Genomic DNA, 14,215 nt, shown 5'->3' with positions numbered 1-14,215 from the left:
GATTGACTGGTTGTCTCTTTAGGCAGCTCAGCAAGCAATTTAAGTGTAAGTAATGTCAAATCCTGAGGTCATTGTGAACTTGATAAATTGTTTCTAAAAACTGAAACATTAACAAGAAGAGATCTATTTTAGAGATCACGGCTGCATGTTCTAAAGCGCTGATTTCCTAATTCGTACTAAAACGGTCTGCTTTGGTCATACCAGTAACTTTGATTTTTCAAGTTAGTAGTCTCACTGCAGACCGAGCTTTCTAGGTTGCATGTTTTTCATGCTGTATTCATTATCTTGAAAATATAGTTAGTATTTCACATGGGAGAGAGTTTTGTACCAGGTCACCTAGGTTTGGAGGTACAGAAAACACCCATTGTAGTCTATCTTATAAACAATGACATAGTATGTGGGGCGGGGGGGGGGAGCAGGCAGACTGTCTCGGGCGCCATCTTCGCAGGGGGTGCCAGTGCCTTTCCCCCCCCCCTGCTCCCCCCCATACTTTTTTAAATGTTCGCCAGTGCAATTAGCATCTTCCGCTTGCTGCTCATGCTGGCCTCAGCTCCTTTCTAACGTCACTTCCTGGTTATGGGAACCAGGACGTGACATCAGAAGGAAGCCAAAGCCAGTGCGAGCAGCAGGAAGATTTCAACATGTGAACATTTCAAGAGGTACACGGGGACAAGGGGGCCACTCAAGCAGTGGGGAAGAGTTTTTTTTTGGGGAGGGTGAATGGTGCAGCGAAGCCGGGTGCCACCACTCTGGGCGCCAACCTCCCTCACTACGCCACTTCTTATAAAGACGCCCCCCTGCCCCACCCATATTACGCCACTGCACATGGAGTAAAGAAGATACTGGAAAAGAATTCATAAAAGACAAAAGAATCGCTTCGTTCTATGTCGCAGAATCTCCTTGTTGTACCATCTTTAAAGTCAATCGACACATTTGAGGTCTAATAATATCGCTGTCACTGCACCCTCTCTCTGGAACTCGCTGCCTAATCACTTACACATTGAATCCGCATCAATTTAAATCCAAGTTAAAAACATTCTTGTTCCAGGATGCTTTTGGACAATAACTGTCCTTTTAAGGTTCATAGTTTTAACCCTCACCTATTATTTCTTCCTCTTTTTGTGCTCTTTTCTCCAAAGATTATAGTTCTTGCCCTCTTTTTCCCATTTGTTTGTAGTAAGTCTATATGTCATGTCATGTGTTCTGTTAATATACCCTTGTATTGTTTAGCATCTCTAATTTTTAATTTGTTTTTATGGTATTTTTAATTGTACACCGCCTAGAAGTTTGATTAAGCGGTATAAAAAATTTTAAATAAACTTGAAACTTGAGGAAGCATAAGACAAGACCAATAATAAACAGAGGCAGAGGATATAAGACAGATAGACATCAAGGTTTGAATATTACACTTCTCCCTCCATATTCGCCTGTGATAGGGTATTAACAGAACTGCAAATACAGAAAAAACATGAATAACTTTTTCATATCTTATTTGCTGTTTTCTATTAAAAACCACCGTGCGTATAGTGAAACGCAAATAACATGGTGGGAGGCCTGGCCTGTTCCTGAAGGAGAGGCAAAACACGGTGAAGAAAGTGCTGGGAATCGGCGATTTCTCTATGCAAGCTGATGTCATTTGGGGGGAGGAGCCAGCAAGCTATAAACCATAAATAATCAAAACCGCGATTGCTGAAATTGCGAATACGGAGGGAGAAGTGTATTTACATTTAGTAAAGATTTCTATGGTGGCTGGACTGGATCAAGAGTTGGGAATAGCTGGTACAATATTTTGCTATTCTCCAGTCCTGTGTTCACTCAGATAAATGAGTTATTATACTGAAGGGACATCAGGGTGCAGAGAGAGTTTTGGCAGCGTGTGATGTCGGGGTCTAAAAAGGTTCTGTAATAGAGAAGACCTATAAAATTTCAAATGAAAGAGAAATGGAGAGGAAGATCATTCTAAGCTGATGTGCGTCCAGAGCTCAAAGGGGTGTGTTGGGAGGCATGTTATTTGCAAGCATTAGGCAGGATTAGACCTGGACGTCCTGCAATGATAATCAAAGCTTTCCCAGGACATTCTAGATGGAACATAGACACCTGGAGTTAGACCTGTTTTAGATATGTCTAAATGCCCTAGGGGTGCCCAAACTGACCATATGACCACTGCGTGCATTAAGGTATGACCCACACACACACACACTCCCTTAATACTCACAGACCCCCTTCCACCTATATCCTATTTAAAGAGTATATTCCTGTCTGTAGAATAGCAGCATCTGTTATCGGGAACACCTAGTACAGCATCACAAAGGTGTCTTAAGTAGCCTGGTGAATGGGGCTAGTGAACCATAGAGAGAAGGACCCAGGCCCATAAGACACTCTAACCACTACATTTATGGTGTAAGGTGTGAGGCCACTAAAACCCACCAAACTTCTACTCTATTTCCATACAGGTTCCACCTGCAGCCATAAGGGCTACTAGGATGGGAGACAGGTGGATATAATAGATTTTAGGGGAGTTTTGTAGGGCTCAACCTAAATTATAAGGGGGTTTTGGTGAGATGTACATAGGGCAGCTTTTATGTGAAGTTCACAGCAGTGCCGTCTAAAGTGCCCCACTGCTCTGTTGGTATGTCTGTGTGGCAGTCCATTACAATGATGGCCCCTCTCACATCCAAATGGTCTGCATTTGAATGCTTAGAGATTGGACACATCTGTGGTTGAAAATGCCCCTTAAAGTTAGACGCCTAGTCAGCCAAGACCTCCAAGTAGGCAATTTTCGGAAAAAAATCTGGATCTCCAGGACATTTGAAAATAGCTATTTTTCCGTATCCAACTTTGGCTGTCTAGTGGTAAATGCACAAAGTCAGATTTAGACGCACTATCAAAACAATTTTTGAGGATATCTAGTGGTTCACCTTTTGAAAATGGATGTTCTGGGCCTCCAAATGTTGACGTCTTGCAGGAAACATCCAAGTCAAATTAGATGTCCTTTTCAAAAATGGCCCTCGGTGTATCTATTTTTTCAGCGCCCACATTTGAGCACTATTTATAGAATTCCCCCCTTAATACCTCGTAAATAGGGCGCAATATATTGTCCCACGTTAAAGTAGGAGACCTGAAATTTTTTTTTTAATGAAAATGCCCTAAAAAGTGTCACTTTAGATTTTCATGTAGCACACAGGAAACTCTCATATTAAACTGTGTTAATTCCAAATCTTAAATCATTTTATTAAAAGGGCCCTAAAGAAAGAACAAATTCCTGTAAAAAATGCAAAAGAAAAGTATCTCGTTCAGCTGTGAAATTTATTCATCTGTAACTTCAAAAGCTCTGCTGCAAAAAAAAAAAAGTATAGCCCATGTTGCTTGCATAGATTTCAGCAGAAAATAATTGTTTTTTTTTCTGTTCATATTTATCTGCCTTCACAGGCTACAACAGACTTATACGGCAACTGCACTTTGCGGCATTCTGGAACATCTGCAGCAGCACCTGAGGCAGCTGGAGTATTTGCATTGGCACTGGAGGCTAAGTACGTTAAAATAAAAACTTAGGACAAGTTTATAAGCTTTGGAACAAAAGTAGCAATGAAGCAGGTGGCACCTTTCGAGTTAACCCATTGGTTTCCAAATTCAGGGTTTCAGGATATCCACATTAAATACTCTTAAGAGAAATTTTCATGGAGTGGAGATAGTGCATGCAAATCTCTCTGAGTATCCAAATATCCTGAAAACCTGAGTGGCTAGGGAGCCCCTAGGATGGCTTTGGGGAGCCGCTCCTAGATTTGTAGTATTCAGAGTGTTTGATGGAAGTGCAATTTTCCTCAATGTTTTTATTTCCACAGTGTTAGTAAATAGGCTGCCAAGGAAAGAGGAAATTCTGTTCAAACAGCACTATGGAACCCTATGCGATCACTCTTCCTAATCCACGAGCGAGCGTTTCCCACTAACAGCAAATCTGTCAATGTCTCTGGCTCTTAAGTGATCTTTATATCTCTAATCCACTCTTATGAGTTGTCACCACACCTTTTGCACTCTCTTGCCCTCTGTTGACCTCTTGCCTCTCTTCTATCTTCTGATGGATTGAATCATAGAAACATAGAAATCGACGGCAGATAAGGGCCACGGCCCATCCAGTCTGCCCACCCTAATGACCCTCCCCTGCCTTTACTTTGCGAATAGAACCCACGTGTCGATCCCATTTGGCCTTAAAATCAGGCACGCTTCTGGCCTCAATCACCTGAAGTGGAAGACCATTCCAGCGATCCACCACCCTTTTGGTGAAAAAGAATTTCCTGGTGTCACCGTGCAGTTTCCCGCCTCTGATTTTCCATGGGTGTCCTCTTGTTGCCGTGGGACCCCTGAAAAAGAAGATATCTTCTTCTACCTCGATGCGGCCTGTGAGATACTTGAACGTCTCGATCATGTCTCCCCTCTCTCTGCGCTCCTCGAGCGAGTATAGCTGTAATTTATCTAACCGTTCTTCTTACGGGAGATCCTTCAGTCCCGAGACCATCTGGGTGGCCATTCTCTGGACCGATTCCAGCCTCAGCCCATCCTTACGGTAATGTGGCCTCCAGAATTGCACACAGTATTCCAGGTGCGGTCTCACCATGGATCTATACAAAAGCATAATGACTTCAGGCTAACGGCTGACGAAACCCCTGCGTATGCAACCTATGATTTGTCTTGCCTTGGAAGAAGCTTGCTCCACTTGATTGGCAGCCTTCATGTCCTCACTGACGATCACCCCTAAGTCTCGTTCTGCAACCGTTCTTGTTAGGATCTCGCCATTAAGGGTATAAGTCCTGCATGGATTCTGGGTACCCAGGTGCATAACTTTGCATTTTTTGGCATTGAAGCTGAGCTACCATGTCTTAGACCAGCTCTCTAGTAAGAATAGGTCATGCATCATATTGTCGGCCATTGAATTTTTATCTATTGTGCTTTTGCCCACTACATTGCTTAGTTTGGCGTCATCGGCAAATAATGTTATCTTACCTCGGAGCCCTTCTGCCAAGTCCCTTATAAAGATATTGAACAGTATCGGGCCCAAGACAGAGCCCTGGGGCACTCCACTGATCACCTCCGTCATTTCAGAGGGGGTGCCATTCACCATTACCCTTTGAACCCTACCTCCAAGCCAGTTCCCAACCCACTTTGTCAATGTGTCGCCCAATCCTATGGAACTCATCTTGCTTAGTAACCTGCGATGAGGCACGCTATCGAATGCTTTGCTAAAGTCCAGGTATATGATGTCCAGGGACTCTCCAACATCTAGCTTCCCCATCACCCAGTCAAAGAAGCTGATCAAGTTGGATTGGAAGGATCTCCCCTTAGTAAATCCATGTTGACGGGGATCCCGTAGGTTCTCTTCATTCAGGATCGTATCTAATTGGTGTTTGATAAGAGTTTCCATTAGTTTGCTCACTATTGATGTGAGACTCACTGGTCTGTAGTTTGCCGCTTCTGTCTTGGAGCCTTTCTTGTGGAGTGGAATGACGTTAGCCTTCCTCCAGTCCAACGGGACGCTACCTGAACTAAGGGAGAGGTTGAAGAGCGTCGACAGCGGCTCCGCCAAGACATCACTCAACTCCCTGAGTACCCTGGGGTGCAGGTTGTCCGGTCCCATTGCCTTGTAAACCTTGAGCTTGGACAGCTCAACGTGGACACTGTTGGGCGTAAATTTGAAATCGCTAAATGGGTCAACTGAGTCAGCCCTTGTCTGTAACTGAGGGCCATGCCCCGGAGCTTCTCGGGTGAAGACAGAGCAGAAGTATTCATTTAACAGTTGGGCTTTTTCTGAGTCCCTTTCCACATAGTCTCCGTCTGGTTTCCTTAGATGTACTATTCCCTCTGAGTTTTTACTTCTGTCACTGATATACCTGAAGAATGATTTATCTCCCTTCTGGATGTTCTTTGCTAGAGATTCCTCCATGTTGAATTTAGCCTCCCTGACTGCTGTTTTGACGGCTTTTGACTTGGTCAGGTATTCTGCCCTGGAGTCCTGTTCCCTTGATTGTTTGTAAGAGATGAATGCTTTTTTCTTTTCTTTGATGAGGTCTGAGATCTCCGCAGTGAACCACTGTGGTTTATTGTTTCTACGGCGTTTACTTACTAGCTTAACATAACGGTTTGTCGCTTCCTGTATGGTGGCTTTCAGAGTCGACCACATTTCATCCGCACTATCGGTTTCTGCTTGGCTTTGTAGCATCTGGTGAACAAAGTCACTCATCTCTTGGAAGTTTGTGTCCTTGAATTTGAGGACCTTGGTCAGTGTGGCAGGCTTAGTGAAGCCTTTCCCAAGATTGAACCATATCATGTTATGGTCGCTTGAGGCCAATGTGTCTCCCACTGAGACCTCTGTGACACTTTCACCATTGGTAAGCAACAGGTCCAGTATTGCCTGATCCCTTGTTGGGTCCAACACCAATTGCCTGAGACGTGCTCCCTTCAAAGAGTTTAATAGCCTCCTGCTGCTGCCGGAAGCAGCGGTAAGTGTGCCCCAATCCACATCAGGCATGTTGAAGTCACCTAACAATACCGTGTCCCCACGCAAGGTGATATTCTCTATATCTCCAATCAATTCCATATCCAGGTCATCCTGTTGTCTTGGGGGTCTGTAAATAACGCAGAGATACAGGCATTTGTCCTTCCCTCTGGCCAAATTAACCCAAAGGGATTCCCCAGTGTATTGGACATCTGTGATCCTTGTGACCTTAATGTCATCCTTTGTATATAATGCAACACCACCTCCCAATCTACCCTCCCTGTCCCGGCGAAGCAGGTTGTAACCTGGTATGACCATGTCCCACCCGTGTGAGTCTGTGAGCCAGGTCTCAGATATTGCCACCACATCCAGGTCGGCATTCCTTATTTCTGTTTCCAGCTCCAGTATCTTGTTTCCCAAGCTGTGTGCGTTAACGTACATAGCCTTCCATGTTGTGTTTTTATTGTGTCTTAGTGGGGATATTCCTGTTTGAGTTACTTGGACACTTTTAGCATTATTCGCATATTTGGTATTCTCTCTAGACCCAGAGCTATATCTTGTACCTGACCCGGACTCCCCAGACCCAGAGCTACACTGTGTACCTATCTCAAAAACGGAAATGTGTGTATCCTGTGGGGGAGTTCCCGCATGAGCTACATGAACTCCTTTCACAAAATTTGCAATGTGTATACCCCTGCTGAACCCAGGATTACAATGTGTACTGCCCTTAGTCCCAGAATTACAGTGTGTACACTCCCTGGACCCAGAATTGCAATGTGTAGTCCTCCTAGATCCTGAATTACAATGTGACCCCGAATTGTAATGTGAACCTTCCCTAGACTCGAAAGTGTGTATACTACTTATCCCAGCCTCAAAAAAGTATTGACAGTTTAGCACACCAGGTAGGTAATTTGTGCCCGTACCCTCCCCCAACTTACCTAGTTTAAAGCCCTGTGAAGTAGGCAGGCTAGACGGTGTCCAAGGACGTTCTTCCCTCTTCTGGTCAGGTGTAACCCGTCTTGTCCCAGTAGTCCCTGCAATGCATCTCCATGGTGCAGGAATCCGAAATTCATCTCCCTGCACCATCCCTGCAGCCAGTTGTTAGCCCTCTGGATGCGATCCTCCCTGGCACTGCCCTTGCCCCTTACCGGGAGGATCGAGGAGAAGACCACCTGTGCATCCATTCTCCTCAGCTTCTCACCCAGGGCCCTGAAGTCTTCAGGTAAGCTGTTCGCAGTGCTCCTGGCGGTGTCGTTGGTCCCGACGTGGATGAGGATCATGGGGAAGTGATCTCGGGGCCTGATGAGTCTGTCAAGGCAAGCGGTTAGATCCCGGATCCTGGCCCCTGGCAAACAGCAGACCTCTCTTGATTCCAGGTCCGGCCTACAAATTGGTCCCTCGGTGCCCCTTAGCAGCGAATCCCCGATGACCACCACTCTACGCTTCTTAGGGGTGGGTCGAACTGTTGACTCTGGAACCATCTGCTGAACATCTTCCTGTACCTCGTTGTCAGGACCCTCCTGTAGCAGCTGGTATCTGTTCTTAAGGATGATTTGTGGTGTCGATGTAGAGCTGCCCTGTATGTGAGAGAGAGAGACAGAATTAGGTCCTCTGCGTTTCCCTGTGGAGGAAGTCACCAGCTGCCAGGAGTCGGCGTCACCAGCTACTTCTTGCATTCCAGCAGTTGGTCTCAAATTTGCGGGTTTGGATGCTTTGGGTGTTCCCAGGGAGGTCCTGTCAGGTTCCTGGTCCTGATCCGCGATCTGAGATAGCTCCTGGATGACTCCATCGATGAAGGTTTCGTCGTCTCGGATGCTCCTTAGGCGCTGAACCTCCTCTCTCAGGCTCCTCAGCTCTAGCAGAAGGTCTTTGTCCGGCTGATCCATTACTTCCGTCTGTGTTGAGACTGTAGACGTCTTTGAGGGGATGGCCTCGGTCTGTACAGAGACCTCTGCCCTCCGTTCTGGTTCCTCCCCCATCTGTACTCGAACCATAGCCATCCCCTGGGTACTTCCTGTGACTACACTGCCTGTTTTGATTGAAGTCTTGCTGCTTCTAGTTCTACCTGCCATTTACAAAAAGTTATTATTATTATTTATTTATTTATTTAATTTTATATTGTGTGTGTTTTGTTTTGTTTTTGTTTTTGTTTTTTTTAATTAGGATATTTATTAGAATGGGGGCTGTTAGGAGTTGGTCAGAAAGTGTTGAGATTGGGGGATAGAGATAGTTAGTTTATAGTTAGTTAATTGTCAGTTAAGGTAGCCTGTTGGTTGGTGTGCCAGAGAGGTCAGCCTGATTAAAAGAGTCTGCCTATTAAAGTGGTTTGGGGATAGTGAGATTTATGAGGTCTGCCTGTTTAGTGGGGAAGTTTTAGTAGCTAGTTGGTTAGATATAACGCTGAGAGTTTAGTGGGGAAGTTTCAGTAGCTAGTTGTTTTGATAAGAAGCTGAAAGTAGAGAGTGTAAAGACTTGGTAGAAGTTAAAGAAGGACTGAAGTCAGTTGGATAATTTACAAGTTGGATAAGTTGAGAGACCGGCTAGAGTTGTTAGCCCTTTCTTGGTGCCCTTCTTGAGGCCCTTCGCAAAGCCTTCGCCGCGCGCCGAACAGCTGCGCACCGTTGGCACGTCCCCTTTTATGGGGGGAGAGAGAGAGAAATCGGGTGTGACGTCGGTAGTGGGCGGAGCTACCACCCGCCTCTTCTGTTCGCCTCTCCTGCTTTCTCCGCTCCCCTTAACTCCTCCTCCGGTTCTCCTCCGCTCCTGCTGCTAGTCCACCCGCCCTCACTGCTGTGTCAGCCTGCACCTAACCTGTAATAGGAATCAAGCACACTCTCCTGCGGATCCTCCGATCTGCTTCTCCACGTGCTTGCACTCCCTTCGGCTTGCCCAGTGCTGAGTAAACTCCGTTGGCACGTCCCCTTTTATGGGGGGAGAGAGAGAGAAATCGGGTGTGACGTCGGCATTGTAACTTCTATCTCCAATGTAAATGTTTTTGTAACCTTCACTTCTACTGTAATAGTATTGTAAACCGCTTAATACTCACATACAAGCAGTATATGTCAAATGTGTAAATCCAATCCAATCTATGGGAAGAGTGCGGTGCATTAGTTAGAGCTACAGCCCCAGCACCCTGGGGTTGTGGGTTCAAATCCTGCACTGTTCCGTGTGACCCTGGGCAAGTCACTTAATCCCCCAGTACCCCAGTTACATTAGACAGAGCGTGAGCCCACCGGGACAGATAGGGAAAAATGCTTGAGTGTCTGAATAATTTGTAATCTGCATAGAATTGTAGGATATGCAGAATATAATCAAATCTAACAATGCCAGATCTTGATTCCATTTTATGGTAAAGTGTCATTGGTACCACCTTTAAAGTCATCTGTTAGATGAAAAGAAGTACAGTCCAGCTAATGATGTTGGACTTGGAGCCCTTTGATAAGATAGTCAACTGCAAAGAGAGATGACTGAGATAAGCATTTACAAAGAACTTTAATTCAAGATAAAGGCAATGGGAAAAAATTTAGGAACTGCTGATGAACTTAGAAAACAGAAAAGGAGTGGGGTCTGAAGCGATGAAACCAGGAATATTATGCCCAGCACTGCCCCAGCATCAAGAGTACTAAGGGGTAGGATATTTATTTATTTATTTATTAACTACCTCTATGAAGAGATTCACTCAAGGTGGTGTATAATACAAACATTCCAACATAAAACTTACAATTTTAACAGCATACCAGTAGTAAAAAGACCAAATATAAGCATAAATAGAAAATCAACTCAAAAGTAGCAAATTGAAACTTAATAATAGAACTACCATGAAACAGTTTCAAAAATATAATTAACAGCACTGACATTCAAATAAGAGAGTTATAATACAATGTCAGCATAATACTTATGAAACATCTAATAAGTTGGAATGCGCTACCGGAGGAAGTGATCAGGCAGAGTATGGTACAGGGATTCAAACAGGGATTGGACGGATTCCTGAGGGATAAAGGGATCGTGGGATACTGAGAGAGGTGCTGGGATGTAACACAAGTATAGAAAGCTAACCAGGTAATAAGTATAGAAAGCCAACCGGGTCGTGCATGTGCAAGACCGGAGGGTTAGGACTTTGATGGGAAGATAGGACTTCAATGAGAAACCAAGGTGGCAAGGGGGCCCCTTCTGGTGATTCAGACAGGTCGTGACCTGTTTGGGCCGCCGCGGGAGCGGACTGCTGGGCAGGATGGACCTATGGTCTGACCCGGCGGAGGCACTGCTTATGTTCTTAAGTACACATCAGAACATTCAAATAACATAGATATGACGCTAATGCTTTTCTACAATACCGCTTATCATATAGCTGAGAGGCAAAGTGCAGATATTTAGATGGGGATAAGTTGGGTGGTACAGAGTCCATTGAGGTAAACAGATGGGAGGTTAAACTCAAGGCAAGTGATTGATACAGTTAAACAAAATATAAGGAACTGATTTAGTTACAGTGTAGAATGAGTGTATAATCAATCACCCTATGTATTAAAGGCTTGGGTTAGCGATGTTATTCAACCGCAGGACCTAGAAAGGTCTTGCAATGGAGAGACCAAAAAAAATCAAGTTTCTTCTAGTCTATGCCTAACCTTAAATGGGTATAAGAAACAATGAAAAGAAAAATAATTTGTATTGGTAAGATTTTGGAAAGTAGATATACAATCTACTGAGTAAATAGTGCTGACTGATGAATTGTGTTAACATGAAAGGAAAAACTTCCCTTCTTGTGAAGGTTGTCCCTCTGTCCACTGATTTACAGTCATGTGAAAAAATTAGGACACCCCATGAAATATTCAGTTCTTTCTTAAGAAATGTTCACATATCGATGTCAAAATCATTTTTTATTTATCTCTGGAAAAGAAAGTGATGTCATTGCAGGTAACCAGCAAACATTTTCCTTGATTTGCTCATGAAATACAAGATATCCCAAAAAATGTGTATTCTAACTGAGGAATAAATTAGGACACCCCCACATATCCTCCCACTTAAAGTGGCTCAAATCACACACAGGTGCATCACATCAGGTGCACATGATTAGAACATCAGTACTCAGCATTTTGAAGGAGGTTTGCTCTATTTAAACCTCAGACATTTAGGTCTTGATTCTGTAAAGGAAGTCTAACTTTAGGCATGGTTTAGATGTCCAGCTGAGTGTGATTCTATAATGCATAGATGCACTATAGAGAATCGCGCTTAGTACTGCTCAGCGAGTCTAGATGTATCTAAATAGTTAGACATCCTTTACAGAATCGCCTTTTAGGCATCACATAGACCAGAGTTTTTCAACTTCTTCAAGCCAATTACCCCTTTAAGTCTAACAAATATCAACCGAGTACCCCCACCCAAGCTCCATCCCAGACCCCACCCCCTTATAATAGTACTATTTGAAATGCAATTTCTTCTTTCCATTTTTCATATACACACAATATAATCTTAATACATAATGGTAACCACAAAATTTTAAAAACACAAAGCTCACTGTACGCAGAGAAAATGTTAATTATCATTTATATATATTTTTTTTTCAAAGAGGTCAAGGCAGATGACTCTTTGGGGTGTAACTGCAGTGTTTAAATAAAGAATTACAAAAAAAAATGCAATGTTACCTCAGGTCAGGATGTGTGTATGTCTATCTGCCCATGCACAAACATGTTTATTAATGGATGCAAAGACACATCTCCCACCACCTGACCATTCACCTTTTATGCACAGATAGTAAACATGAAGCCTTGACAACAGGTACACATGCTATTGCAGAATGTTTCTAATTAAGAAACTGTTAATGCCGATAGTTTCATTAATCCCAATAAATCTGCTACTGCTAATTATGTGGGGAGAGAGGTTTGCTTTTGTGGGGAGTGTGTGGTACAGTGGTTAGAGCCACAGCCTCAACACCCTAAGGTTGTGGTTTCAAATCACACCCTGGTCCTTGTGACTCTGGGCAAATCACTTAATCCCACATTGTCCCAGGTGCATTAGACAGAGTATGAGCCTGCCAGGACAGATAGGGAAAAATGCTGGGGTACCTGAATGCACACCAATTTTTTATTTTTTGCAGTAAACTGTTTCATTTTAGACTTTTTTGTTTCCCAATCTATATTTAACATCTACAGTACTGGGATTTATGTAAGACAAACATCATGTCTACTAATAACAGCGGGATCTGGACATGTCCGCTGTTGCCCTATAACCCAACTCCTTGACTCCCCCCCCCCCCCTTTCCCCCATACCCCATGTATTACTCCAATAACACTCAGACAACACTTGTTGGTAATTAACCGCAGCTCAATTTATTAATTATAACAATTAGCATAATATAATTTCCAATATACATAATAACATTATAACATTATAACATAGTTCACCTAAACTCCCAGAGCTCCTCCCGAGCTACCCATAAACTTTAGTGCCCTCGACCCTGCCACCACAGCAAGGGTCAGAGGGGTGGCATGGCCCTCATGCCCCATTGTCAGGTCACCTGACCCACCAGGCACGGCACCCCGCCGGCCCACCGCTCATCACCGGATGAGCCCCAATGACCCAGTAGCTCGGGAGATCCGCCCCCGAGCTACTCGCCATTATCGGAAAATTATGGGGTGGGTGGGAGGGAAATTCGGCTCAGGAGGACCCACGACGGTTGAGTCCTCCCCACCTTCCCCTTTTATAAGGTCACTCACCCCCCCCCACCGCGCGCTCCCGTTTCCACCAATCCCTTTGAATCCCCTGCACTGACCCCTCCAATCCTACTGCCCCTCCACTATCACCGCCCCTCCTACCGCCCCGGCCGATGGGCAACACGCAGGCCAGCCAGCCCCGTGTTATTCTACGCCCATCGACACGGGGGTCTCGGGCTACTCTTAACAGCGGGATCTGGACATGTCCGCTGTTGCCCTATAACCCAACTCCTTGACTCCCCCCCCCCCCTTTCCTCCATACCCCATGTATTACTCCAATAACACTCAGACAACACTTGTTGGTAATTAACCGCAGCTCAATTTATTAATTATAACAATTAGCATAATATAATTTCCAATATACATAATAACATTATAACATAGTTCACCTAAACTCCCAGAGCTCCTCCCGAGCTACCCATAAACTTTAGTGCCCTCGACCCTGCCACCACAGCAAGGGTCAGAGGGGTGGCATGGCCCTCATGCCCCATTGTCAGGTCACCTGACCCACCAGGCACGGCACCCCGCCGGCCCACCGCTCATCACCGGATGAGCCCCAATGACCCAGTAGCTCGGGAGATCCGCCACAGGCCTGTGATCCCACAGGCCACCCCCCAAAAAACCAAGCTACGGCTAACATAAACCCAGCACACTCTCGCAACACACTGCAAAGTCATCTAAAAGCAAGTCCCACCCCACATCAGACAAATGCACCTTATCCTTATGAAAGAGCCCCGCACAACCGACCTCGACCCACCCGTGCAAAATCTGCTGACCTCCCCTGGACACAACCCACTTGCCTATCTGCCGATTAAATTTGGCCAAACCTCGCGTCCAGCGTCGAGACGCCAAACACCGAGGCCGCGGAATAACATCCGACCAAATAACCAGCGTACTCGGGAACCAGTCAAAAAGAACCCGCAAGTCATCCTTAATGATGTTGAGCAACTGCCTAGCCGGCAATGTATCAACATCATTACCCCCTAAATGGAGGATCATCACGTCCGGACGACGAGGACAG

At 44.9% G+C, this 14,215-nt stretch overlaps 1 protein-coding gene across 1 annotated transcript in view; it reads left to right on the top strand.

Moving 5' to 3' along the window:
* Nucleotides 1-14,215, top strand: part of PCSK2 (proprotein convertase subtilisin/kexin type 2) — a 284,701-nt gene that overhangs the window by 242,920 nt on the left and 27,566 nt on the right. The window contains exon 10 of the mRNA XM_033939434.1: nt 3,430-3,530. Within this exon, the coding sequence (XP_033795325.1) occupies nt 3,430-3,530 (101 nt within the window). The remainder of the gene's footprint in view (nt 1-3,429; nt 3,531-14,215) is intronic.

The sequence above is a fragment of the Geotrypetes seraphini genome, chromosome 3, assembly GCF_902459505.1.
Source record: "Geotrypetes seraphini chromosome 3, aGeoSer1.1, whole genome shotgun sequence".
In the NCBI taxonomy this organism is placed as follows: domain Eukaryota; kingdom Metazoa; phylum Chordata; class Amphibia; order Gymnophiona; family Dermophiidae; genus Geotrypetes; species Geotrypetes seraphini.
Note: the sequence above shows the minus strand (reverse complement) of the source record. Positions and strands in the feature narration are given on the sequence as shown.